We start from the raw sequence: 24,451 nt of genomic DNA on the forward strand, positions 1-24,451 counted from the left end.
CTTCGAAGATGAGACAGGATCAGGCACCTTGGGGGTGGACTGGCTGTAGGTTTGGGCAGTCATCTCTGTCCTGCCCTGTGAGAAAGCACTCGTGGGACCTTTCTTGACAGAGCCTGCCATACTCAGGCTCTGGATGCCTGCTGGGCCTGATTGCTGGCGCTGATGTTTGTAGACTGGGAAACCCTTGAGCTGCTGTTTTTCTTCCACTTTCTGCTCAAGATGGACTTGAAATTGATGAGCTCTCACAGCTGGAGAGCTCTGCCCTCCTCTTTCGGGATCACAACCACTATTGACCTTAGGGAGATTTCAAACTAGTCTTCTGTCTCCTTTACCACCCTCTGAGTTCCAGGCTGCTCTGGCCAGCCAGACTGGCCAAAATGCCGAATGCATTGTCACAATATGGAGAGTTTTTGGTTTCTTAATCCGCCCAAATGAATGAACTCATTAAATTAACCTGCCCTTTTCCCTGAGACTAGGACTCTCACGATTAATGAAGTTTAAGAATAGGTGACCGGAAGCAAGAGTACTTCAGAAGACCATGAGAACTTATTTATGTTTTGCTTTATGGATAAGAGTATGGTACCTATTGGATTTGTGTGTAGAACCCTAGAGAAAGGAAAAGACAAATGGACCAGAAGCATCTATAGTCCTTTGTGGGAACATAGTTTGAAGTTAGCGAGGTTTTGATGACCCCCCAGAAATGCCAGTGAGCTTTCTAGACTTGTTATAATCTCCACATTCTTTGAAGGAATCATGCATTGCTTCTGGACCTAATTTTTCTTTCCATCTGTACACATAAGTTATGTGCATAGATAGATAAATATGATCTATATATATTTTATATATGTAACACATACATAATAAACACCAAGTCAGTTTTTAGCAGTGAGAAATTGTGACTAACCCAGTGGTCATTAAAGACAACTTGTCATTTTTTTTGTTGGTCTTGGAAGTATTCTTGGTTGGTGATCTTTTAGAGTTAATATATGAGAAAACGCAACAGTAGGAATTAACCCTCTATGGACTTCTCTGTGTGATGCTCTAAGGGTCAGGAGGGACTAATTGGGAGTCTAGTTGAGATAATTCAAGCTAAGACTCTTTAGATGAGGCTCAAATGGAAACAAATCTCCTCAACACTTTGTTTCTCAGAGACATTTCTATCAGCCAATATGGACATTAGTGGGTGCTGGTGCCAAACAGTTGTCCTTGTCCGGCCGTTCCACAGCAAGTGTGATTCCATCTGGTGTGGAGTGGATTCAAGACAGAGTGGCCGAGCTGAACCCAGACAAGAACTGTATCCGCACAGACAATGGCAAGGAGGTAACTGTCATGGCTGTTGGGCTTTCTTGTCACCAAGGGGGGCATGATCATTCTCAAGCTGCAGCACTCTCATGGTAGAAGATGGCATAGGTACCCATGTGTGTATTTATATCTGTGTTAAAGATACAGAAATGACAGTGTGCAGTAACTGGAAGATAGACAGAAAGCTGAGTGGCTTTGAATTAATAAACTGAAAGAAGTATTTGTTGAACACCTACTATGTGATATGGCGGGCCTCATTGGTTAGTATAGAGTCTTATGACTGAAGTTTTGTTGAACAAATGCTATTTCTACACATTAAAATAGCAGGTGCATTTTTTCCCTTTCCTTTGAAGTAAGCTAATATTTCTGACTGACATCCGGTTTTCCACGGGAGTTGAGTATTGCAAAATACCCACACCAGCACAGTAGGGGCACAGTTAGGGGAGTCCTGTGACTAAGGTTTATCTCAGCCCTCAGGGGGAAGTGATTTTGCCAAAGATGAGGTTCAGAAGTGCTTAACACTATTTAGATATTACTTCCTACACTAGACCTACAGGTTTTTCAATAACCGTTTCCTTCATATTTGATGGAGCAGCTGGGAGTACAATGGTGAGACCACAGGTCCACTACCCAGTATCCAGCTGCAGTTTGGTGTTCTCTATCTGCTTCTGAGCCCAGAACAGCAGCTGCCAGTCACTTCTCCAGGAAACTTACTCTTGCCACAGGCCCCTGCCAGAGTTTCCTTAGCACAGAACCCATGATGCTTTATGGCAGTGGGCATGTTATACAGAAGACATGCCCTCCTCCACTTAACAGAATACCTCTAGAGGATAAAGGTTGCATCTTCTCCTTGTAGTCCTAGAACTAGTAAGGAATTCACCAATGCTTGTTGGATGAGTAGACATATAAGCAAACATTGTTGGTTGCTTGAGAAAAATAGACTCTTATCTAAGTAGACAGATAATAACATCCATCCTTATCTGTATTCTGTGCCATTCAGAGAGTCAACACCTTGCCATTCTGGTTCTGTAGGAAATTCAGCCACTGAAAGACATGAGAAGTGACAGGAAGCCTCAGGTCTCAGATGATGCCCTGAAGGGAAAACACAGGAACACTGTAATGGAAAGATATATTGCTCTACGCATACCTTGGTGGTTTTATCAAAGTGCAGTATTGATTATTTGTAAGGACTGTCCACAGACAAGCTTATGGGAGGGAGGTCATTAAGGAATAATAAAGCCTAACTAGAAAGAAAACAACAAGTAAGCCTTGGCCTTTAGAACGAGTTTCCAAGTGAGCTGACCCAAACCCCAAGGAGCTGTAAAGCTTGTAAACATGACTTTTGAGCAGTGGCAAAGAACAGCATAGACCTTGCCAGAAGGCCTAATATGGACAAGTATCCTCATTTCATACATGGGATTGGGGTGTAGACAGGGTGAGAGATCCTGACACTAAGAACCTAGTAAATCAGCAGCTAAACCCTTGCAAAACTCCAGGCCTACCTACTAAATAAATGTCACACAGTAATGAAGAAACAGAAGTGTGCCAACATGGGTTCAAAGATGACAAACCTGCCTTCAGCCAGTGACTAAGCCATTCTGGCTTGTGGTGAACATGCTGGCCATGTTTCCTTTCCCTTTTTAAAACAGCAGCAACACTTCTTGAGCGTGCACCTGGCAAAACACTGCTCTAAGTACTTTACAGTTTCCTACTCATTGAGTGCTCAGAGCAGCTCAGCGAGGTAGGCACTGTTCTCATTTCACAAATGGAGAAACCGAGACATGGCTTCCTTACAAGTATTGACAGCATATCTTCTCTGCCCTAGATGTCATTCTGGAGCCTGAACATCCAAGGATGAGCAGGACGGAGACTTTATCTCCTCCAGGAACTCTGTCTGCTGGGAACGATAAGGGTTTCATATAGCCATACAAGAAATTAGTGAGCCACAGCATGGCAAGAGGGAACCAATCAGGTTTGTCAGATCAAGAGAGGCTTGCCTAAAGTGAGCCTTTCTAAGTTAAGGGCCAGAAGGCATCAGTCAGGGTGAGAGGTGGGCACTACAGGCAAATGCCTTGGGGAAAGAAGGAAGCAGAGACATTGGAGGAAACAGAAGCCAGTATGGCTGGAGAAAGAGGGGTAAGAAGGAAAACACTTAAGTTCAGAGAAGAATTAAGGCTTGTGGTCTAGGAAACAGACTGCTGAGGTAGGAGTGTCAGGGACACAGTCTAGGTCATAGCAGTGACCACAAGTCCACTTCCATCTAGTGTCTATGGCAGGAGAAGGTAAACTAAGAATAGACTGATTTGGTAAATTGAATCAAGTTTGCTAAAGAACTCTGATTAATTTATGCAATCTAAAGAAAGCTTTCTGAGGACATGTACGGAATTAAAACTTGAACTTAAATGAGGCCATCTGTGGTGAAAATTGCTAACTGGTTGGTGACAAGAATCATAAATCCAAGACTCAGACATAGTGGGAGGATAAACTGAAGCCAACAAGATATATCCTGGGAGACCTTCTGTATGCTATCAGCGTATGCTGTACTCTGCTCAATAAAGTCCTAGAAGAACACCCTACCAGATTCACCAACTTCTTCAATAGCTCGAAACAAGACCCTATAATTTCCCCAAGTTTCTGAGCCTTAGAAGTCACAAATGGTGCATGGCCACAACACTTACTAAGACACTTGTTCTCAAGAGATGTAAGACACTGATAATCTTCAAGATAATGAACCCCACTATAGAGACTGGGGAATTCCTGGACCACCAAGGGGTCTACTGAATGAGGCTGGCTTGGTTGTACCAAGGAGACATGTGTGGTATCATGGAGAAGCCTCTTGACCTATGAGCAAAGATTTCTAAGTAAACAAGCCATGCACATATGTGCACAAATATTTACTTATATGTGCTTATATATATATGCTTTTTTTGTTAGGTAAAATTAAGACCAGCGTTTCTCTCTTCCAGGGCAGGGTAGGTCATGTAGGAAGGAAGGATGGAGAGCTGTGAATTGACCTTGAACTCAACTTGCATCAGCACTGGGCTAAGTGTCACTGGAAAAGGCACACACCACACCTAGCTGCAGAAGAGAACAGTCCTGCTGGTTCTAGGCCATTCTGTAGAGCTCCTCTCCTTTCTCCTGGGCACTTTACTCATGATAACATTAATAACTCAAATGATATTCCAAGTAGGCATCATCCCATACCACAGGCCTCTTGTCATTTCCTGTGTCCTTCAATAGTCAGCTTTCCTATGGAACCAAGAGTGTCAAGATGTTGACTTCCTGTGTGCCCAGAGCACACAGACATGGATTTTTTTTATTGTCTGTTAACTTTGATAAATTTAATTTTTTAAAAATGAAGCTAAAACTGTTCCTCCATATATTTATTCATCCAATAAGCATTGTTGATTCCTCACTAGGTCCTAGGACTACAGGCTTTATCCTCTAGGAGTGATCTGTGAAGTGGAGGAGGGCGTGGCTTCTGTATAACATACCCACTGCCATAAAGCTTCATGGGCTCTGGGCTAAGGAAGCTTTGGCACCTTTGGCAAGGGTAAGAGGCACAGTGAAGCTTGGGTACTCTGGAGCCAAGTCTCTTTTGTGACAAAATGGGTCCTCTTTGACAACTGCTAGACTCCCCAGATAGAGTGGAACACTCTCAAGTCTTGACGTCCATTCTCTTCAGCTGGGGTTTGCTCAGCTTGCTGCTGGCGGCATCTTCATTTAATCTGAGATCATGGGGATTCCCACCCATGTCTCTTTGCTGGGCTCCTGGTTCTTATTTAAGTATTTTCTGGTTTAAATATTTTTGATTGATGTTCTTATACTTTGTATCCCTTCTACAGTTTCTCATCCCAATGTGTCTTCCCCATGATCCTAAACATATATGTCCATTACCATATTTATGGATATCTTTGTCTTCAGCATGTACAATCACAATACTTATTTGAATCATTAAACATAAAAAATTATGCAACATCCTTTTCTGTAACTTTCGAAGGAAGTTTCCCAATTATGATATTGGTTTAGTTCATAGTATAGATCAGATTCATAAATTGTTCATTGATCTAAAAAGAATTGGCTGTCTTTTGAGATTATAAAGCTGTTCTTGCCCTTTACAATATGAGAAAGCACAAGCTTTGCACAAGGATTATGACCTCTTTGTCATTCTCCGGTGCATAAACTTATGGGTGCCCCAAGCTTTCAGAGGCCGGGCACAGGAGTTTTGGGTCAGTGAGATATGAGGCTACGGAAAAGGAAGAAGGATGGCTAACTGCAGTGTGTACTCCCCACCTGCCCACCACCATCCACCTGGAGATACTCACACTGACAAATGGAGGTATGGTGCTGATTTCTGAGCATTGGTCTAAAACGATATATTTTTTGATGTGTGTTGTAGATCTCCTACAAGTATCTTATCATCGCTCTTGGAATCCAGCTGGACTATGAGAAGGTACCTTCTTCAATTGTTGCTGTGTTACATTTTCTGATTTATGCTAAGACAAAACTAAAACACTGTATTCTTTCCTTGTATTCATTTGTAATAGGGGAATGATAGGGAAACGGTTCTAAGACACTAACCCCTGCACACCAAGCCTACCTTGTTTCCTAGAGACCTTTTCATGATGCCAAAAAGTCTTCTCTAAGATTTTGTCAGTGATAGCAATGTGCTTTTAGCTTTACAGTTTAATCACAGTTCAGTATGTCTGTGCCCTAATTGTGTTCCTTGAAGAAAGAAGCTTTTGCTGCATACCCAGGAAGCTGCCTTATTACACAGGGCTAGGCTGGCTTTATGGCTTTCCTTTGCAAATCGGATCGAGTTTGAATTCTTAAGCAGACTGCAATAGCAGAACACAGCAGTTAGTTCATCAGCCTCTGGAAGCATATTTAGGGGTTATTGTATAGAGACTTGAGCGTTGGGTGTATGAAATGACCAGCACCATATACATGCTACCTAGAAGCTTTTGAGATGTGTTTTCAGCAAGCAGGAGCACTGCATGTTCACTGACATTGTGAGATTTGAGTAGATATTCCTAAAATACACCAGAACAATCCATTCATTGTTATGATTCCCAGGAGCTTGTCGGGGGTTTTTGAGGCAGTGAGACAAACAGTCACGGTACATAAAGCCTGGTGGTGACACGGGCTGCAGACATGTGCTCCCACCTAGGTAGAGGTGGCCCAGGAAGGGTCTTTGGGGTGTGTTCAGGTGGGAAGAATCATTACATACCTGGGGAAAGGTAGTGGAACCCCATTGAGATATGCTATATGTAAGTTCTCTAGTGGCCTCCTTGCCTTCTGAGGAGGGTGGAAGAGGGCAGGAGTGAGCGTTCGTAAAGCCCTCTCGTAGCAAGTTAAGAAGCAGCAGTATTTAAAGGCGGCCATTGCCATGGAATTCCTACTCCTTATCAAGAGAGATGCTGGGGACTGAGAGTGAGCCTTTACGGCTTCCTCCTTTTCATAAATGGGGAAACTGAGGCTAAGGGAATGGAACTTAACTGTGACTGGCATACTACCAGGCAATCTATGACAGAAAATTCTAGAAGACATCTCAAGTGAATGTAAAGTAACAAAGAAGGCAACCATTTGCAGATATGAGATCCCCGTGGAGCACTAGGCAGGAATATGATGGTCTCTGGCAGGCTGGTTCTCCACTCCATCTGTTGGATGTATGGGGCTCTCATGCCCGACATGGACCATCTGTCTCCACTCTTTCTCATGCCAACTTACACTTCAGCATGGTGTCCTGCAGATTCGTTGGTCCATCATGTGACATACAGGCTCATCATCATCTCCCTAGCACAAGCCTATCTTTGTACTCCTGAAGGGCAATTCCATTTCTTCTCTTCCCTGATGCTCATGTGTTTCTCTCCGTTCCCATCTCTCTGTCCCAGCATTTCCTGAAAGCAAATCTGATTGATGAGGGAGCATAAGACACACCTCATCACACAGAACTTCCTGGAGGGAATTTGGTTGCCAAGTTATGGCACCCTTTCTCTTAACAGTGACTTTTAAATACAAGGTAATTTATCCAGAGTTACAATACTACCTAGTAGGAAAGGGGACAGAACCTGGATCTTTAGTATTTCAAAGGCCTTGTGTTTAACGCCTTGCTTTACTGCTTCGCCAAGAGTCTTAGCTGCACAACCCCGGAGGCAGTTTCAGTCTTATTGACATCAGATGAATGACTCTTGGTCCTGCCTATCTTCCCAGGAAGCTATGTGGTTCTCCTGAAGGCAGTTGTGGCTGGTGTCTTGTCCTCACTCTAAAGGTGGGAAAAGCTGTATCTCAACTGCAGCCTCATGCCCAGGGAGGCAGAGTTGGGTTTGCCAAGGCTGAGCCCATTCTTCAGCCTGACAGGTGACTTTAGAGGCCATGGCTGTGGTCGGAACCTCTCATTTACCCATCTGTTCCTTGTGTGAGTACAGGGGCTGATGCCACTGTAATGTCTGAAGGTTGTAGGCAAAGAACAGGGCTCCAAAGCACTGTGACAAATTTTTCTGTTTTTAGTATGTAAATTTGCTTTTATCTCTGGTAAATGGTAAGTTTATACGTATACCAAAAAGTGCTTTAAAGTAAGCTTCTTTATTTTTTGCTCATATACTTATTTCTTAATTTTGTTAATTAGCATGCATGAAAATGGATTTCATGAAGACATCTTCATGTGTCTTTTCTCATCCTCCCACATTAGTTAGTAGGCTCCTTTCTCCCTTAAATATTCCTTCCTTAGTTTTCATGGTCCATGTATCCATCACTTCCTTACCCTCCCCTCTCTTATGGTCTCTTCCTTTCCTCTATGGTTCCTTTTCTAATTCCTTCATGTACACACACACACTACACACATACACCGCACATACACACACACACCATATGCCACACACCACACACTACACACATATACCACACACACATACACACATACCACACAATGCACACATCTCTCTCTCACACACACATCACACACACAGACCACACACATAGACCAAATACACACACTATATACCACACACACAGCCCACACATGCTACTCACACAGACATACACACACACACACACACACCATACACACATACATGTAAACGAAAATCTAGAACATGCATATAAAAAATATGGTATTTGCTTTTCTGAGTTTGGTGTATTTTGCTCAATATAATGATCTTCAGTTATATGCATTTTCTATAAATGTCATGATTTAATTTGTCTTCATGGTGGAGTAAAATTTCATCTATTTATCTATCTCACACTTTTTAACCTATCTTTTTAAAAGACAAATTTCTGTGTGTTTGGTTGCAGATTAAAGGGCTCCCTGAAGGTTTTGCTTATCCCAAGATAGGGTCCAATTATTCAGTCAAGACGGTGGAGAAGACGTGGAAGGCCCTGCAGGACTTCAAGGAGGGCAATGCGGTTTTTACCTTCCCTAACACTCCAGTGAAGTGTGCGGGCGCCCCTCAGAAGATCATGTACCTGTCAGAAGCCTACTTCAGGAAGGTGTGTCTCCTCTTCAGGACGGAGACAAAGGGCAGGTGCCACCACCCAGCCCCTGCCACAAGTCCGCTGTTATCCCCGTCGTCTGACCTTTGTATTTCTAGAAGTTTTGTTCCGCGTGTGCACAGTGACATTGCTGGAAGTGGAAGAGACCACTCATCATGGACGTTTGCTCATAAAACTCTTCTCTTCAATTAGACGAGGTTTTTCTATAGACTTAAAAAATATTACGACAATCATACTGTACATACAGAGTATTCCATGTGACATGCTTTGAGACTGAGTCTAAAAGTTCACTGGCCAGCTATGTTAGAGATTGTCTAAATACTTTAGTATCTGTTGTTAGGAAACTAATTTTAAAATTATGTACACACACACACACACATACACACAGACTCTCAATTGCTTTTACTCAGTCTCAAGGTTATGAGTATTTTCTGACTTTTGATACATGTATTTGCAAATAGGCAAAATGCCAATTTTAAAGCTCAAGAAACATTCTCATGGAATTTCTGAGCTTTTGAAAAGAGGCTTTGTTTTTTGTTTTTTTGTAATGAGGGTCAGGGAGGTTTGCCAAAACACCTTCTGTGTGAGAGCGGTGGAGTATACTGGTATCACGTAGTGTGGTCTTTCTGCCGTCTGTGGCCTTTACTGAGACATGGGCTCACTGAGGCATGGTTTGACTGGAGCCGTGGTAGGACCCAAAGTGACTTGTGCTTCTGTAAAAGGGCAGACAGGGAGAAAGGGAAGGGGTGACTTGAGGATCTCTGTTCTTGGAGCCTGGCAGTGGCTCTGTAAACTACAGTCATCTTGTAAGTGGGGAGTTCAGAGACAGCTCCAGCAATGACTCCCAATGCTGAGGAAGTTCATTCTAGATAATAAGGGTTGGTACAAGCATTTGAAGTTCTACCAACTTAACTTCTGGTCAAAACTGGCAAGGTCTCTACTGAGGGCTTGAATTCTGGTCTGGATGAAAAGAAGAAATGAAAAACAAAATGGTGGCTGGCCTAAGCGTCTGACTTTTCTCTTCCGTTTTTCTTAGACTGGAAAGCGACCCAAGGCTAATATCATCTTCAACACTGCTCTTGGAGCAATCTTTGGGGTGAAGAAGTATGCAGCTGCCTTGCAGGAGATCATCCAGGAGAGGGACCTCACCGTAAATTATAAACACAACCTTATTGAAGTCCGAGCTGATAAACAGGAGGCTGTTTTTGAGAACCTGGACAAGCCTGGGGAGACACAAGTAATTCAGGTGAGTGGCAGGCCGGTTAAGCTGACTGCCTGGGCTGTACCTGCTGCTCTGAGCAGCTGCTGCGGGGGACACAAGTGGCACCTCCTCCCTGACTGCCTTCACAGCTTTCTGGGGAAGGCTGGTGTGCTAGGGCGAGAAGAGGAACTGAAAAGGCAAGAGGGGAGAGACTGTGTCAGTAGGGAGTGGGGAGGGCTTATCTGCAGGGCCAAGTGTTTTTATTTTTTTTTGTCTTATTTATTTATTTGGTTTTGTTTCCTGAGACAGCTTTGGAACATGCACTAAAATGCACTCTGTAGAGCAGGCTGGCCTCAAACTCAGAGATCTGCTGGCCTCTGCCTCCCGAGTGCTACCACCACCACCCGGCTACCTTTCCTGACACTCGAACTATGTCACTTGAGTTTTTATTGCAGTTTAGGGAGGGCTTCCTCAAATGCAAGACCCTGTGATGGTCTCAACCGTTGGTGTGTGAGAAACAGCCTTGTTTATGAATGGGAAGGAAGCTGTGCGTCTTTCAAGAAAGACAGAGGTGTTTTTCATCTGTGGAAAAAGATGTCTTTACACATCTTTCATCTGTACAAACACTCGGCCCTTAAATTCTTTCTCAAGGGACTTGGCAGAGCCACCAGCCTCCTTTGGACGATTCTAGCCTGTGTTGTGTGCTCTTGGCCTTGGGCATCTGTTTCCTCTCCCGCAGAGTGGGAATACTACTTCTGTAGAGGAATTATGAAGATTAGGACAAGATGCGCTGGTGCTGGAGAATGTTTGGTCACAGCATCCTGGCGGGAGCCACCAGCAGTGAGAAAGCGTGACACACGAACACTGTTCTCTGTACTTAATGACGAAGGAATCCATCAAAAAGAATTTTGAATGAACCAGCTATTAGTCTTCTAAATATCAAAAAGCTAAATTTGAGTCTTTTTTTTTTTTAGCTTAATCTCTTTTAAAAATACATGGCACCCACTTTTCTTTCTTAAACAGAATACATTAAATATCATTCAAAATGTTACTGATGGCTCAGGGGCACACTTTAAAAACCCTTTATTTGGAAATATCCTCAAACCTCGGAGGAGACGTAAAAACAAAAACGACAGAAATGAAATTGTGTTTGGCTTTAGCTAGAGTCACACGCAGGATCTTGCAGCAGTTGCTTTAGCTCGATTATTTAGTTTCCCCTCCATCTCTGTTTCTGTCAATTTCCCTAAATATAGGTTGTGTTCATCAAGCATTGTTATCCTTATTTATAGAATTTTTTCTGATAAACTTCCTAAGATAAGGGTACTTTTAAAAAACTGTGGTCACAGTAATTAATCAGCTTAGTCAATTTGGCACATCTATGATGTTTTATCTTCTACCTGTATCCAGTTTTGTTGATTGACCCAATGGCTTCTACAGACTTCATCCATCTCCAGTCTAGTTAGTTTGATGTCTCTTTAGTCTCCTTTCATCTGGGACATTTCCACAGCTTTCCTTTATTTCCTGTGTTGTAGAAAAATATAACCTCTGAACTTTCTCAGAAGCCTTTCTCATGTCCATAAGTTTTGCTTTGTGAGCATTGCACAGGTAATCGTGTGGTCCAGGGAATTGCATTTGCAAGCATACAGGCTCCTCATTGGAGGTGTGCTCTGGTCTCCTGTTCAGATACGGTCTAGTTTCTCCAATGAGTTATTGTTCTTTTCCTCCTATGCTAACAAGAAAGCCTTTAGAGAGACATTTTCAGGTCATGCGCACACTCCGCTCTCTGAAGTTTCACCTGACTTAGTAGTCACTGTTGATGCTCACCTACTTCACTTTCACTGTGGTGACTACAATATGAGTTGTTTTTTGTTTTGTTTTGCTTTTTTGGAGCGTTCTTCCCTTTTTTTTTAACACACTTTTATTGATATTTATTGAGCTCTACATTTTTCTCTGCTCACCCCCCGCTTCAATCCTCTCCCAAGGTCCCCATGCTCCCAATTTACTCAGGAGATCTTGTCTTTTTCTATTTTCTATTTCCCATTTAGATTATAACTATGTAAGTCTCTCTTAATGTCTACATTGTTGTCTAAGTTCTCTGGGATTGTGGTTTGTAGGAAAGCTTTCTTTGCTTTATGTTTAAAAACCACCTATGAGTGAGTACATGTGATAATTGTCTTTCGGGGTCTGGGTTACCTCATTCAAAATAATGTTTTCTAGCTCCATCCATTTTCCTGCAAAATTCAAGATGTCGTTATTTTTTTCTGTTGTGTAGTACTCCATTATGTAAATATACCACATTTTCCTTATCCATTCTTTGGTCGAGGGGCATTTAGGTTGTTTTCAGGTACTGTCTATGACAAACAAAGCTGCTATGAACATAGTTGAGCACATGTCCTTGTGGCATGATTGAGCATCCTTTGGATATATACCCAAGAGTGGTATTACTGGGTCTTGAGGGAGGTTGTTTTCTAATTTTCTGAGAAATCGCCACACTGACATCCAAAGGGGTTGTACCACCTTGCATTCCCACCAGCAATGCAGAAGTGTTCCCTTTTCCTACAACATCTCCTGCATAAGTTGTCATCAGTGTTTTTGAATCTCAGAGTTGTTTTGATTTGCATTTTTCTGAAGACTAAGGATGTTGAACATTTCCTTAAGTATCTTTCAGCCATTTTAGATTTCTTTGTTGAGATTTCTCTGTTTAGGTCTGTACTCCATTTTTTTTTATTGGATTATGTGATCTTTTGGTTCCAATTTCTTGAATTCTTTGCATATTTTGGAGATCAAACCTCTGTTTGTTGTGGGGTTAGTGAAGATCTTTTCCCATTCTGTAGGCTGTTGTTTTGTCTTGTTGATCATGTCCTTTGCTTTACAGAAGCTTTTCAGTTTCAGGTGGTCCCATTTATTAGTTGTTTCTCTCAGTGTCTGTGCTGCTGGGGTTATATTTAGGAAGTGGTTCCCTGTGCCAATGTGTTCAAGTGTACTTCCCACTTCTATGAGGTTCAGTGTGACTGGCTTTATGTTGAGGTCTTTTATCCATTTGGGCTTGAGTTTTGTGCTTGGTGATAGATATGGGTCTATTTTCATTCTTTACATGTTGATATCCAGTTATGCCAGGACCACTTGTTAAATATGCTTTCTTTTTTCCATTTGGTATACTTTTGTTTCTTTATCAAAGATTAGTGTTCGAAGAGGTGTGGATTGATATCCGGGTCTTCTAATTGGTTCCATTGGTCCTCCTGTCTGTTCTTATGCCAATACCAGGCTGTTTTCAATACTGTAGCTCTGTAGTAGAGTTTGAAGTCAGGGATTGTGATGCTTCCAAAAGTTCTTTTATTGTACAGGATTGTTTTGGTTATACTGGGTTGTTTGCTTTTCCATATGAAGTTGAGTACCATTCTTTTGAGGTCTTTGAGGAATTTTGCTGGGCATTGCATTGAATCTGTACAACATGAGTTTTTAGACCCCAGAATTTTATCCACATTTACTAGTAAGTGCTTGGCATTTTTATCAGCAAGTTTTCAATTACTTTCTGGCATGAATTCATAGATGCTCATTTTCTCCAATGCTTTAGTACTAATTAATGCTTTTACAATTATTTTCGTGGTCAAGTTGTCCCAGATTTGGTCCGAAGCCTCTTCAAACTGGCTTCTGTGTCCTGGTGACACGTTTCTTTCTTTTCCCAGCACTTCCGTGCTGTCTGCTGTGATACTTCATCCCTGCTCATCTGGTTCGGTCTCCTCCAGATTGGGGTCCCTCGCTGAACAGCTCTCACGCAATCCTGTGCCCAGAGCCCACTGGTGGCCGTATGGCTGCTAGCTGTCGTTTTACACTAGGATCTCCACTCTTCTTTGTGGTTGTTGTTGGTTTTGCTTTCCAGTTTTCCAGGCTGTCAGGAAGTTGTGAGTGGTAGAAGGTCCTTCCATCTTCAGACTTTTTAAACTTGTTGCTCCCGTTTTTTTTTTTTCCTTCTGAAAAGCAAGTGAGCCACAACTGTGACTTTTATGCAAGTGGAAGTGAATGAGCCATGAGTGTCTGTTCAGAGCAAACGTCTGTGCGAAAACTGTGAGTTGAGCAAAGGAACTTCATTGTGTGTGTGTGCGTGCGTACACACACACACACACACACACACACACACACACACACACACGTTTATGTGGTTTCCAGCTGTGGTCTGGGAGTTGAGGCTACAGGTAGAGACCTGGATGAATGAGCAGATGTTTCCTTTTACCAAGTTTGTAAAGTAGGGAGATATTTGTGTCACCTTTGAGCGATAAGATTTCAGCTCAGTTATTTCAGTTATGCTCCCTTAGGAATATCAAAAAGGCCACTGGAAGTTTCAAGTAACTGCTCTCAGCACCAGAATCATCTAGGAAGCGTTTCAGATGTGCTGATTCCTGGGTCCCCATGGCACAGATTTTGATTAATTGGCCTGGAGAGTGGATGGCTGAAGACTGGGTTTCAAACATTTCTCCCTGATTCTCATGTTCAACTAAGGCTGAGAACAGCATGTAAGAAATAGTGTGCCCTAAAGCCGAGTGGTCTTGGACACTTTATAAACAGTGTGCTAAGTGGTCCAGGTTTCTCCATGCTCATTGACAAACAGACCTGGTGTCAGGGACTCGTGCCCTCTAAAGGTCCCTCAAGGGTATAGTGGTAAAGAGTACCAACCATTTGCAACACTTTCCTGAGCTTAAGTAGTCATCTAACAGACAGACGGTTTGAATAAATATAATTTAGCTTTTCGATTTCTGGTTTCTCGGTGATTGCTGAGTCCAGTGAAGGGCACTGGACACCAGGGGCTGCTGACTGTCACAAGGTTGAAATGATCTTAATGTGTTGACATTTTTACCCTGATGAGACTTGAATATTGGAGTAAATGTGTCCCGAAGAAGACCTGACCATACATTGAAGTTGTGACATGTAATTGTAAAATAAAAGGAATAAGACATGACCTACAAAAAGTGGAAGAATATTCCATAAATACAAAGTTGATGAATGAATGAAAGCTTCAGCAAAGGCTCTTCAAGGGTAGCCTTCATTTATATGCCTGGGAAAAGAAAACCTATCCCTGTATTTGACACTACTTAATAAACCTAAAGGTAGACAAGATCCCTCTTCTCCAAGTTGTCAGGGACTTTTATCACTCAGTTTGTCCTCCTATGCTGGTGACTGGCACTTTTCTTTATGTTGATAGTTGAGGCCTATTTGGGAATGATGCTCACACAGTTCTTAACACGATATTTACAGGTTTCAGAGACTAAATATCTCCTTCCAGAATACAACAGAAGAATCAAACCAGACAGTACTAAGTCTGGGTCAGTACTAAGTTGAGGGTCAAAGAAAGATGGGCAATAATGCCACTTCTCAATTTTTATAAAAAATGGGAGTATCAGCAAATTATTTTAGAAAATTAGTGAATTCTATTTCAAAATACTGGCTTCCCCCATCTCTTCTGTTGAAGGGACATGGGCTCAGGAGAGGCAGATTGTATCACCCTTTGAGGACAGCTGTTTAGTTTCTCATCATCCTCCACAGTAGCACAGAAGGTCTTGGAGAACATATGGATCAGTATAATCCCTAATGCACAATGTTCCCTGCAGTCATTATGATGTACAAAATGAAGGGGACAGAGAAGAGCTTGTGGGCCATAGAGACATTGAATAGACGATAATTGGGATGTTTTTGTTTTGTATAGTATGAAATGCTTCACGTCACACCACCTATGAGCCCACCGGATGTCCTCAAGATGAGTCCTGTGGCAGATTCTGCTGGCTGGGTGGACGTGGACAAAGAGACTCTACAGCATAAGAAATACCCAAATGTGTTCGGCATTGGGGACTGCACCAACCTTCCCACCTCCAAGACGGCTGCTGCAGTAGGTAGGAAAACCAGCTCTGCTTCCCCTCTCAAACTGATGTCTCCCCAAGGTTTCCATCCAAGCAAGAACAGAAGTGTAGCCCAAGCTTTCCTCATGCAATAATTTTAACAATATTATATTCAGTAATAGAAAAAAACTGTTTTGTGGTTTAAAAATAACTTCTTCTCTAAGGCAGAATTGAGTCATCGATGTTGTGTGGAGAAGAAAGCAGCTTTTAAGGGCTTTGCCAAATTACCAAATGGTCCTCACCTGTCACAGAGTCGGTTTTCAGGGCAAGGATGACCTGAAAGGGGTGACCCTTTCCTGGCTCTCTAAGTTCTATTCCTTTTCTGAGTGCTATGCTTGCATCTCTGCTACTCTTGGTCCTTGATACCGGGCAGGTTGGCTATTTTTCTTCCAGCTAAACCACTGGAGAGCCAGGGATGCATTTGTTTCTCTAGGAAACGCATGCAAGTCAATGAAAGCTTGCAGACCAGAAAATTGTTCTGTATAGACAAGCACAGCAGAGCATGCCCTGATTGGTACACGATTAAGGCCTCAGCCTGGAAAACTAAATTTCTCTACCTAGATGTTCTGCACTAGCAGTGATGGGAAGAATTGACTTTTAGATTCTGTCCTCCACAGAGAGGAGCTGTTTTCTGTGGATGCCGTAAAACATGGACCTCCCTGACGGTGGAGCGATAGTGTTTTGTGTGAATTACACACCTGTGGAGCATGTTGTGTTACTTTCTTTTTCTAAACATTAAGAAAGACTTTCTAGCTGAGCAGTGGTGGCGCACGCCTTTAATCTCAACACTTGGGAGACAGAGGCTGGCGGATCTCTGTGAGTTTGAGGCCAGCCTGATCTACAGAGCAAGTTCTAAATAGCAAGCTACACAGAGAAACTCTGTCTTGAAAAACTAAGAAAAAAAAAAAAACCCAAAACAAAACAAAAAACCCAAAAAAGACTATGAGATCTATTGAATGTCTTTTTCATTATCAATGATATTTATCTTCTATCTCTTTAATTTCAAATATCTGAAAAAATACATATTTGACTTACTATTCTTTATACTTTTGTATGTTTTTTTTTAATGAGTCATTTGGAAGTAGTTGAGGCATCATGATATTTTGCCTTAAATATTTTAACCTGTTTCTCTTAGAAAGGACATATTCTTCCATAGGTATTGGACAGTTATTATGTCCAGGAAACATTGTCTAATAAAACCATCTCATATGCAATCCAACCATATTTTCTCAAAGCATCCATTGTAGCCTGTGAAATTACTTTGTCTAGTCTTAGATAAGGCTGGAGTTCATCACTTAGTTGCAGTAGCGGTGCTTGCTGTTTTTTTTTTTTTTTTTAATCACAAAAAGATCTTTTAAAAAATGTAGTTACATTTGTTTGTTTGTTTATTCATTTATTTATTATTTAGGGGAGTGCACTCATGGAGGTTTAGACAGCTTGGAGTTGGTTCTTCCTATCTAGCATGTGGGTTCTGGGGATTAAACCTAGCAACTCATGCTTGGTGACAAGCACCTTTTCTGCTCAGTCATTAGCATGTTTTTCTCTTGGTAACTATAGATAGTGCGTCAGACAATGCTTTTAATGTATATTCACATTACATGCATCTTTGGGGTGGGAATAACTGTCATGAAAGGCTCAGATTGCCTGGCTTTTAGCCTATGCCAGGGCTTCTGAGCGACATATTGAACCCCAGTTATCAAGTGAAGCCTGCCTTCCAGCCTCACCATCCCTCTAGCTGGTGTCTGAATTGCTCAGCTGTGTAAACAGCATCCCCATTGCTTTTATATCTGCTGTTTTACAAACCATGTTTTATTGTGTGATTGCTCCTGAGCTTACTGGAACGTCCTGCTTATACTTGGGTTGTTTCCGCTCCTCTGTTTTACAGAACTGCAGCGAATGCTCATCTTTGTCACTGCACATGAATACTTGCTTGTGTCTTTCGTGTCTCAGTTAGGGTTTATATCGCTCTGAAAAGACACCATGACCACAGCAACTCTGTAAAGGAAAATATTTTATTGGGGTTTGCTTACAGTTTCAGAGGTCTAGTCCAAAGTATCATCACACACACACACACACACACACACACACACACACACACACCTATAGACACTATCTATCTACCTATCATCTATCTCTCTGTCTATCTATCATATATCTATTTATCTACCTACCTATCTCTCATCTGTCTGTCTATCTTTCTATCTATCTATCTATCTATCTATCTATCTATCTATCTACCTACCTACCAACCAAACCAACCTACCTACCTACTTACTTACCTACCTACCTACCTAGGTTTCAGTCAGTCAATACTTAGAGAGGAAAGCCCGGTATTTGCCTTAGCAAGTATGCTTGAGGCTACCAATCTAGGCTGTTTATTAATAGGGCTATAAGGTGACATAGAATATGGCACCCAGACCAAACTGATAGCCACCAACCCCTAGGAGTAGGGGGAATACAATTTGGGTAGGGTTACTCTTATTATCCTGTTGGAGAGGAAGAGGTCCTTAATTTCAAACTAATAGTGACAGCTTTGTGGCCTTTGATGAACTGAGGGGTCCTTTCTGATGGTCAGAACTTCAAGTAAAGGAAGAACAATGCTCTATTCACCATCTTCACAAAGCAGGCCTTGCTAATGGGACCTACTCTACGGTGCCATTTCTCAAGAATTGTCAGTAGCCGTTAAAGGACTCCCAAGCCTCAACCACACTTGCAGAACCTGTGACTCTCGATCCCCTTGGGGGAGTCAAATGACCCCTTCACAGGGGCCACCTGATACCATAGGGAAATACAGATATTTACATTATGACTTGAAACAGTAGTGACATTACAGTTATGAAGTAGCAACAAAAATAATTTTATGGTTGAGGGCCACAGCACGAGGAACTGTATCAAAGGGTCACAGCATTAGGAAGGCTGAGAACCACTGCTCTAAAAGGTTGGGGTAGAATCGCCATTAACTTGTTAATATTAATGTTATATGCAAACAAGTTTTCATGGAAACCTGAGGCTCTTCCTTCCCATTCTCTTGTAGCTGCCCAGTCAGGAATCCTTGACAGAACAATTTCTCTGATTTTGAAGAATCAAAAACCCACAAAAAAGGTTTGTATGCCTGTAAGAATTACTGCTTCATTTATCCCTTTCCCTTCTGTGTGAAGCTAGTGTTCTTCCACAATTCTGGCACTTTCTTATCAGTTTATCCCATGTTTGGGCTTTAATTTTTGTCTTTAGTATTGTACTTCATTGCATAATTTGTATTTTCCATGGTACAAAAAAACTAGAACATATACACCAAAAGAAAAAAAATGCAGTTGCCCAGTAAGTAATAAAGTCTCCATGTATGACCATAATGGAAAGAACTTCTCACTCATTCTCATGATTTCAGTATGACGGCTACACCTCATGTCCACTGGTGACCGGCTACAACCGGGTGATTCTTGCCGAGTTTGACTACAGAGGCGAGCCTCTGGAAACCTTCCCCTTTGATCAGAGTAAAGAACGACTTTCTATGTACCTCATGAAGGCTGACCTGATGCCGTTCCTGTATTGGAATATGATGCTAAGGTAGGTGTTTCATCTGGTACCTGTGCAGAGGGATGTTTCCGGGGTCCTTCCAGCTTCTACGCAAAGCAGGCCTTGCTAATGGGACCTGCTCCACGATGTCATTTCTCAAGAATTGTCAGTAACTCTTAAGGAGAGGTTAGAGGAATGTTTGCGGTGTCTCCCGCGTGTAATGGGTGCCTGCCCTTCACTTCATCCACGGGCGGAACCAAATCTTCTGTCTTCCATTCTCAGTTCCCTTTTTGTTCCTAACTAAATTAGATAAATAAAAGTGCTAATGACAATAGTATAATGAAAATCATTCCCACACGCCAAGTACTTTCTAATCTACTCCCTTCCTTTGGTTTTTTATTACGTTTGAGAAAAATTAAAAGTAATTAAGAGAACAGAGACAGACTCCAGTTCTGATTTACTTTTGAATAATGTTTCTACCATTTACTAGCTGAGCAACTTGATTAGACTATGCTTGGTTTCTTATCTGAGAAATGAAAATAACATTAAGGAGATAATACACGCAGAGGCTGAGAATGGTAGGTGCTCAATGAGAAGACTACCACAAATTAATAACCCTTCCTCTTCGCTCAAAGTAAATACTCTTTGACTTCTCCAGACACACATGAGATTGGTAAGGCAGGATATCTACACCAGTGATCCTCAGTCCAGGATGATTTTGGAAACATTTCACAGTATTTGGAGACAGTTTTGGTTGTCATAACTAGAAGGATGCTGTTGTCAGCTAGTGAGAAGAGGTGTGCTGGGCCAACCCCTGTGATAAGGAGCCACCAGGTCTTAAGTGTCAGTGAGGTTGAGAGACTCTGCCCTGCTTTGAAGTCATGAGGTAAAGCAAGGAGACAGTAGAGTTTGGGGCAGCAGCTGCTTAATGGGGGTCTGCCAAGTGCAGTCAGCATGCTGGGCTCACACAGCAAGTGGTAAAGCTGGGACTCAAGGCAGATTGTTCCAGTCATGAGATTCTTTCCACCTCAGTAGACACGTCTTGCCTTATGTGCTGAAAGCATCCCTTGTAACCTCTCGTAAATACAGTGTTGGCTGAGGCCACCCTACCTCTTTCGTCTCCATAGTCTCTCTGTGTTGTTTCTTCCAGAGGCTACTGGGGAGGTCCAGCCTTTCTGCGGAAACTCTTCCATCTGGGCATGAGTTAAGGATGGCTCAGGGCTTGCTCTCCTTGGATGGCTTCTGGACCAGAATCGCAGTTACTGATCGACTATGAAGGACACGAAGGACTCAGAATCTCGCCCTGTAAGGAGTTTTTCTTACTGGATGTGGTGACCTCTCTCCACCTCTGAGTAGCTATCACGTGGATGGCCCAGAATGGGCTTGATTTTTTTGGAGATGGTCAAATGAAATAACAGACTTCTATTTTCTGAATAAAACTTCGTCATTGATTGACTTGTATGAGAAAATATCTTGCCTAGAAGGAATGGGAAGCTGCGGCACTTGGGAGAAGAAGCTGGTATTGGTGGGATGGCTTTCTCGTTGTCCACCTTGTACAGCTGGCATTACTTTACAGAGCCCGAGCCACTGAGCAGAACGATCCCATGACAGCCTTGCAAAGACTGTCACAGCCCTACACACTGCTGCTTAGAGCTCATGCTGCAGGAGCCAACGTGGAGATCTGAGAGTCCACATGCCTCCCCTTGGGTGCTCAACTGTTTGAGCTGAGTCTGTGCTTTTCCAGCTAGTGGCAGGCACTGTGCTTGCTAATCTCTGCTAATCCTTTGGATATAGGGTCCTATGCTGGGCAGTTTTGGCTCGGGAAGCCCTATCAGCTTGGCCGAACCTAAGGTTTTTCTTTCTTCTCTCTTTCATTGGGGGGTACCACCCACACCATAGTCTGAAGGTCAGTCTTACCCCTTCATTTTCCTTCTCCTTTAACCCTCAGGGCATTTCCTCTACTAAATTTCCTCTTAACCTAATTCTCTCATGGCACCCAGGTTTCCCAGAGAACTTACACATGCTTAGTGATGTTGAATTTGAAGACTGCCAGTGGGTGTGGCTTAGCTCAGCTGCAGTTTGCCCGATAAAGTGTGGTGAGTTTTACTGGAGACAGCTCCAGTTTCTTTGGAGCCCAGCAGTAGCTCCAAATGATTTGCTCCCAACCAATTGATTATAGAAGTTTCAGTCAGTCTAGAATTTTAAGGGCATGTGTATTTCATATTCATAAATGTGTTAGATTTTTGTAACACTTTAGAAATGAAACCCTTTTTATTTGTTACCAAGTCTCTCTGGGTGCCTGGAGTTCTCCTTATGACTCTAGAAACCCCATTCAGACATTTATTCATTCAACAAATATTCATTCAACACCTACTGACTGCTAAGGACTAGTTCAGCTTGGGGTATGCAGTGAGGAACCAGAGTGATAAGGAGTCTGCTCTCATTTTTGTAGCCTTGGTGACAGCATCTTTCCTGGGATGCCAGAGAGCTGGCTGAATTAGACATGGCTTGATTTGGGAGAACAGTTTCCTTTTGATTCTGGGGGAGAGTGTAACCCCAAGCTAGCAGGAAGCTAAGCTAAGCTGATGGAAGTGGAAGGCTTTCCCTGGAGTTGACCATGCCAGTCACTTTCCTGCTGAACACCCGTGCTGGTTCAGACATCAGTGGCCGTCCTTTCATTCTCCAGGATATCTCTGGTTGGACAGTAGCCTAGAACTACTTCCTCATTCTGCTCCCAGGATGGCCAAGCCTTGCTGCCCATGGTGCTCATATCGGGCTGGCCAATAGCCTTCATGTGGTGCGCAGAAAACAATCAGAGAAGACATTGTCCTTTAAGGTCTCTAGCTGAGAAGACCTGTGCTCTCCTGGAATCCCTGTGCCATATCTTGCACAGGATTTGGGTTGTGTGTTCACTCTGTAACGTTCTCATGACAGGCTCCAGGAAGACCTGGGAATAATTCAGAAGGGATTGACTCTCTGGATGTGGGAAGAAATGCTAGTAAGAATGGGGCATGATTCCTCATACGGGCTAAGCCTCTTGGTGGAGGAAATGTGAAATCTTTTGCAGACTTCACACAACCTTCTGGGTCTGCTTATGCTACTGCCTTCTGAACAAATCCTCCAAGCAGGGAACTGCTTCAGAGATCATGTATACAAGAGTAATTTGCTGCCACTGCTGCAGGAACCACGACCTACTTGGTCCACACGTTTGTCTCCAGCTTTAAGTTTTCCAAGCTGGAGGAGAACAGCTGTGCTCAATTCTAGACAAGCTTAGCATTTGAAACCTTTACACTTCATTTACAAGTCTGGGGCTGGTCAAAGGAGAGGGCATGTTTGGAACTGTCTTTAAATTAGGAGCAGGGGTCAGGAAGAGGAGAGCGAGGCTGGCCATGTGGTAGGGGTGCAGGTTTCTGGAAGAGCAGTCTTTGTGTGGGATGAAGTTACAGGTTCTGCTGGTAGACATAAGCCTTCTACACATTTCCTCAGAACCCAGAAATGACAGGCTTGGGACTACTGAGCTAGGGAATCTTTTTACCTCTTGTTACCTTTGCCTTCAGAGATTCTTCCTTATGATCCCTTTATCTGGAGTTACAGATGATTGTGAGCCATGGTATAGGTTCTGGAAATAGAATCTGGCTCCTCTCAGCCTTGGGAAAGTGGTACATGAAGTTGTTGACAGAGGTTTCTGTCCCACCAGGTCCCACAGTCATTAAGTTCCAAAGAAATACACAGAGGTCTACATTAATCATAAACTGAATGACCTGTTATCTCAGGCATCACATTAACTCTTATAGCTTATATTGGCCTATATTTCTTGTCTGTGTTAGCCATGTGACTTGGTACCATTTTTGGCGAGGCAGTTCACATCTTGCTTCCTCTGCGTCTGGGTGATGGCTGCAGATTGAAACTTCCCTCTTCCCAGAATTCACATTGCCCCGCCTCTATTTCATGCCCAGTCACCCTACCTATACTTCCTGCCTGGCTACTGACCAATCAGTGTTTATTTGAAATACAAGTGACAGGGTACAGACCATTGTCCCACAGTATGAAGGTATTGATGGAACTAGGTCATCGTTTAGAGATATAGGGAGGAGACTGGACTTAAGTTTCAGGCCAAGATTTGAGGTTTAGATTTCTTTCTTTTGTATAATTCATATGAAAGTTTCCCTCATATTTAGATTTTGTAGAAAATATAAAGCACAGAGACAAAAGGAATAAAAGTGATCAGTTTATCCAACATCAAGTAATGGCAGCAAACAGCAGGCAGGTGTCTCTTCTTAAGCTTAATATTACAAATTTGGTTCAGACTAAACAGGTTATATTCACGAGTATGTATGTGTAAACATGTACAGCTGTGCATGCAATAACAATTACTGAGAAAAGCGACCATGAATTTGAAGGAGAGTGGCTAGGGGTATATGGGAGGCTTTGGAAAGAGCAAAGGGAAGGGAGAAATGATGTGATTAAATTGTAATCTTAAAATAATTTTCAAAACAAATTATTGTTCTTTTTGAGGAAGGTGGCTTTTGTAATTCAATATGTAAAAGCAGTTCATGTTATTAAAAATGTATTGGAGAGCTCTGAACTGATTTAATTAATTTTTTCCCCCCTGTAGTTCTGGGAATTGAATCCAGGGCCTTGTGCATGTCAGGTAAACACTCTACCAATCTGAGCTGCATTCCCAACTCTCTGATCTGATTTTCTCCTTTATGCCCAGAGACCATAGGGCTTTAACTCAACATAGACTTATTTTGATTATCTCCGGGCAGGAAGATATAAGAGAAATTGTTTGGGTGAGATGAGGCTTTCTGATTAGGTTAATAAACATTAGTTCTGTCTGTTTACTTGACTGCCAAGTAGCTAAGGAAAGCGCCTGTCCACATGATGGAGCAATTTAAGGCCAGTGCTAGGCAGTAGATGGAAAGATCCCACGAGGCTGAGAAAAGAGGAGATGTAGACACAATTTTCTATTCCAATATTGATTACACTTATGTTTACTTCCATGTTTCTCTGTGTGTGGGTGCGAGTGCCACAGCACACATATGGGGGTCAGAGG

The 24,451-nt window shown here is 42.5% G+C and overlaps 1 protein-coding gene across 2 annotated transcripts in view; it reads left to right on the forward strand.

Annotated features, from left to right (window-relative positions):
* Window positions 1–23,980, forward strand: part of Sqor (sulfide quinone oxidoreductase) — a 41,197-nt gene extending 17,217 nt beyond the window's left edge. Inside the window, exons 3-10 of one of the 2 annotated variants that reach the window (XM_041679107.1) lie at window positions 1,150–1,320; window positions 5,702–5,755; window positions 8,596–8,790; window positions 9,830–10,039; window positions 15,693–15,876; window positions 18,917–18,984; window positions 19,268–19,446; window positions 20,546–23,980. In XM_041679107.1, the coding sequence (XP_041535041.1) occupies window positions 1,150–1,320; window positions 5,702–5,755; window positions 8,596–8,790; window positions 9,830–10,039; window positions 15,693–15,876; window positions 18,917–18,984; window positions 19,268–19,446; window positions 20,546–20,603 (1,119 nt within the window). In that variant the 3' untranslated portion in view covers window positions 20,604–23,980. Of the gene's footprint in view, window positions 1–1,149; window positions 1,321–5,701; window positions 5,756–8,595; window positions 8,791–9,829; window positions 10,040–15,692; window positions 15,877–18,916; window positions 18,985–19,265; window positions 19,447–20,545 lie in introns of those variants that run through there. The other variant, XM_041679108.1, reaches the window with a different exon arrangement.
* The last annotated feature ends 471 nt before the right edge of the window (window positions 23,981–24,451 follow it).

The sequence above is a fragment of the Microtus oregoni genome, unplaced genomic scaffold (genome assembly GCF_018167655.1).
Source record: "Microtus oregoni isolate MIOR12 unplaced genomic scaffold, Mior012 000031F_ref0000149, whole genome shotgun sequence".
NCBI lineage: Eukaryota > Metazoa > Chordata > Mammalia > Rodentia > Cricetidae > Microtus > Microtus oregoni.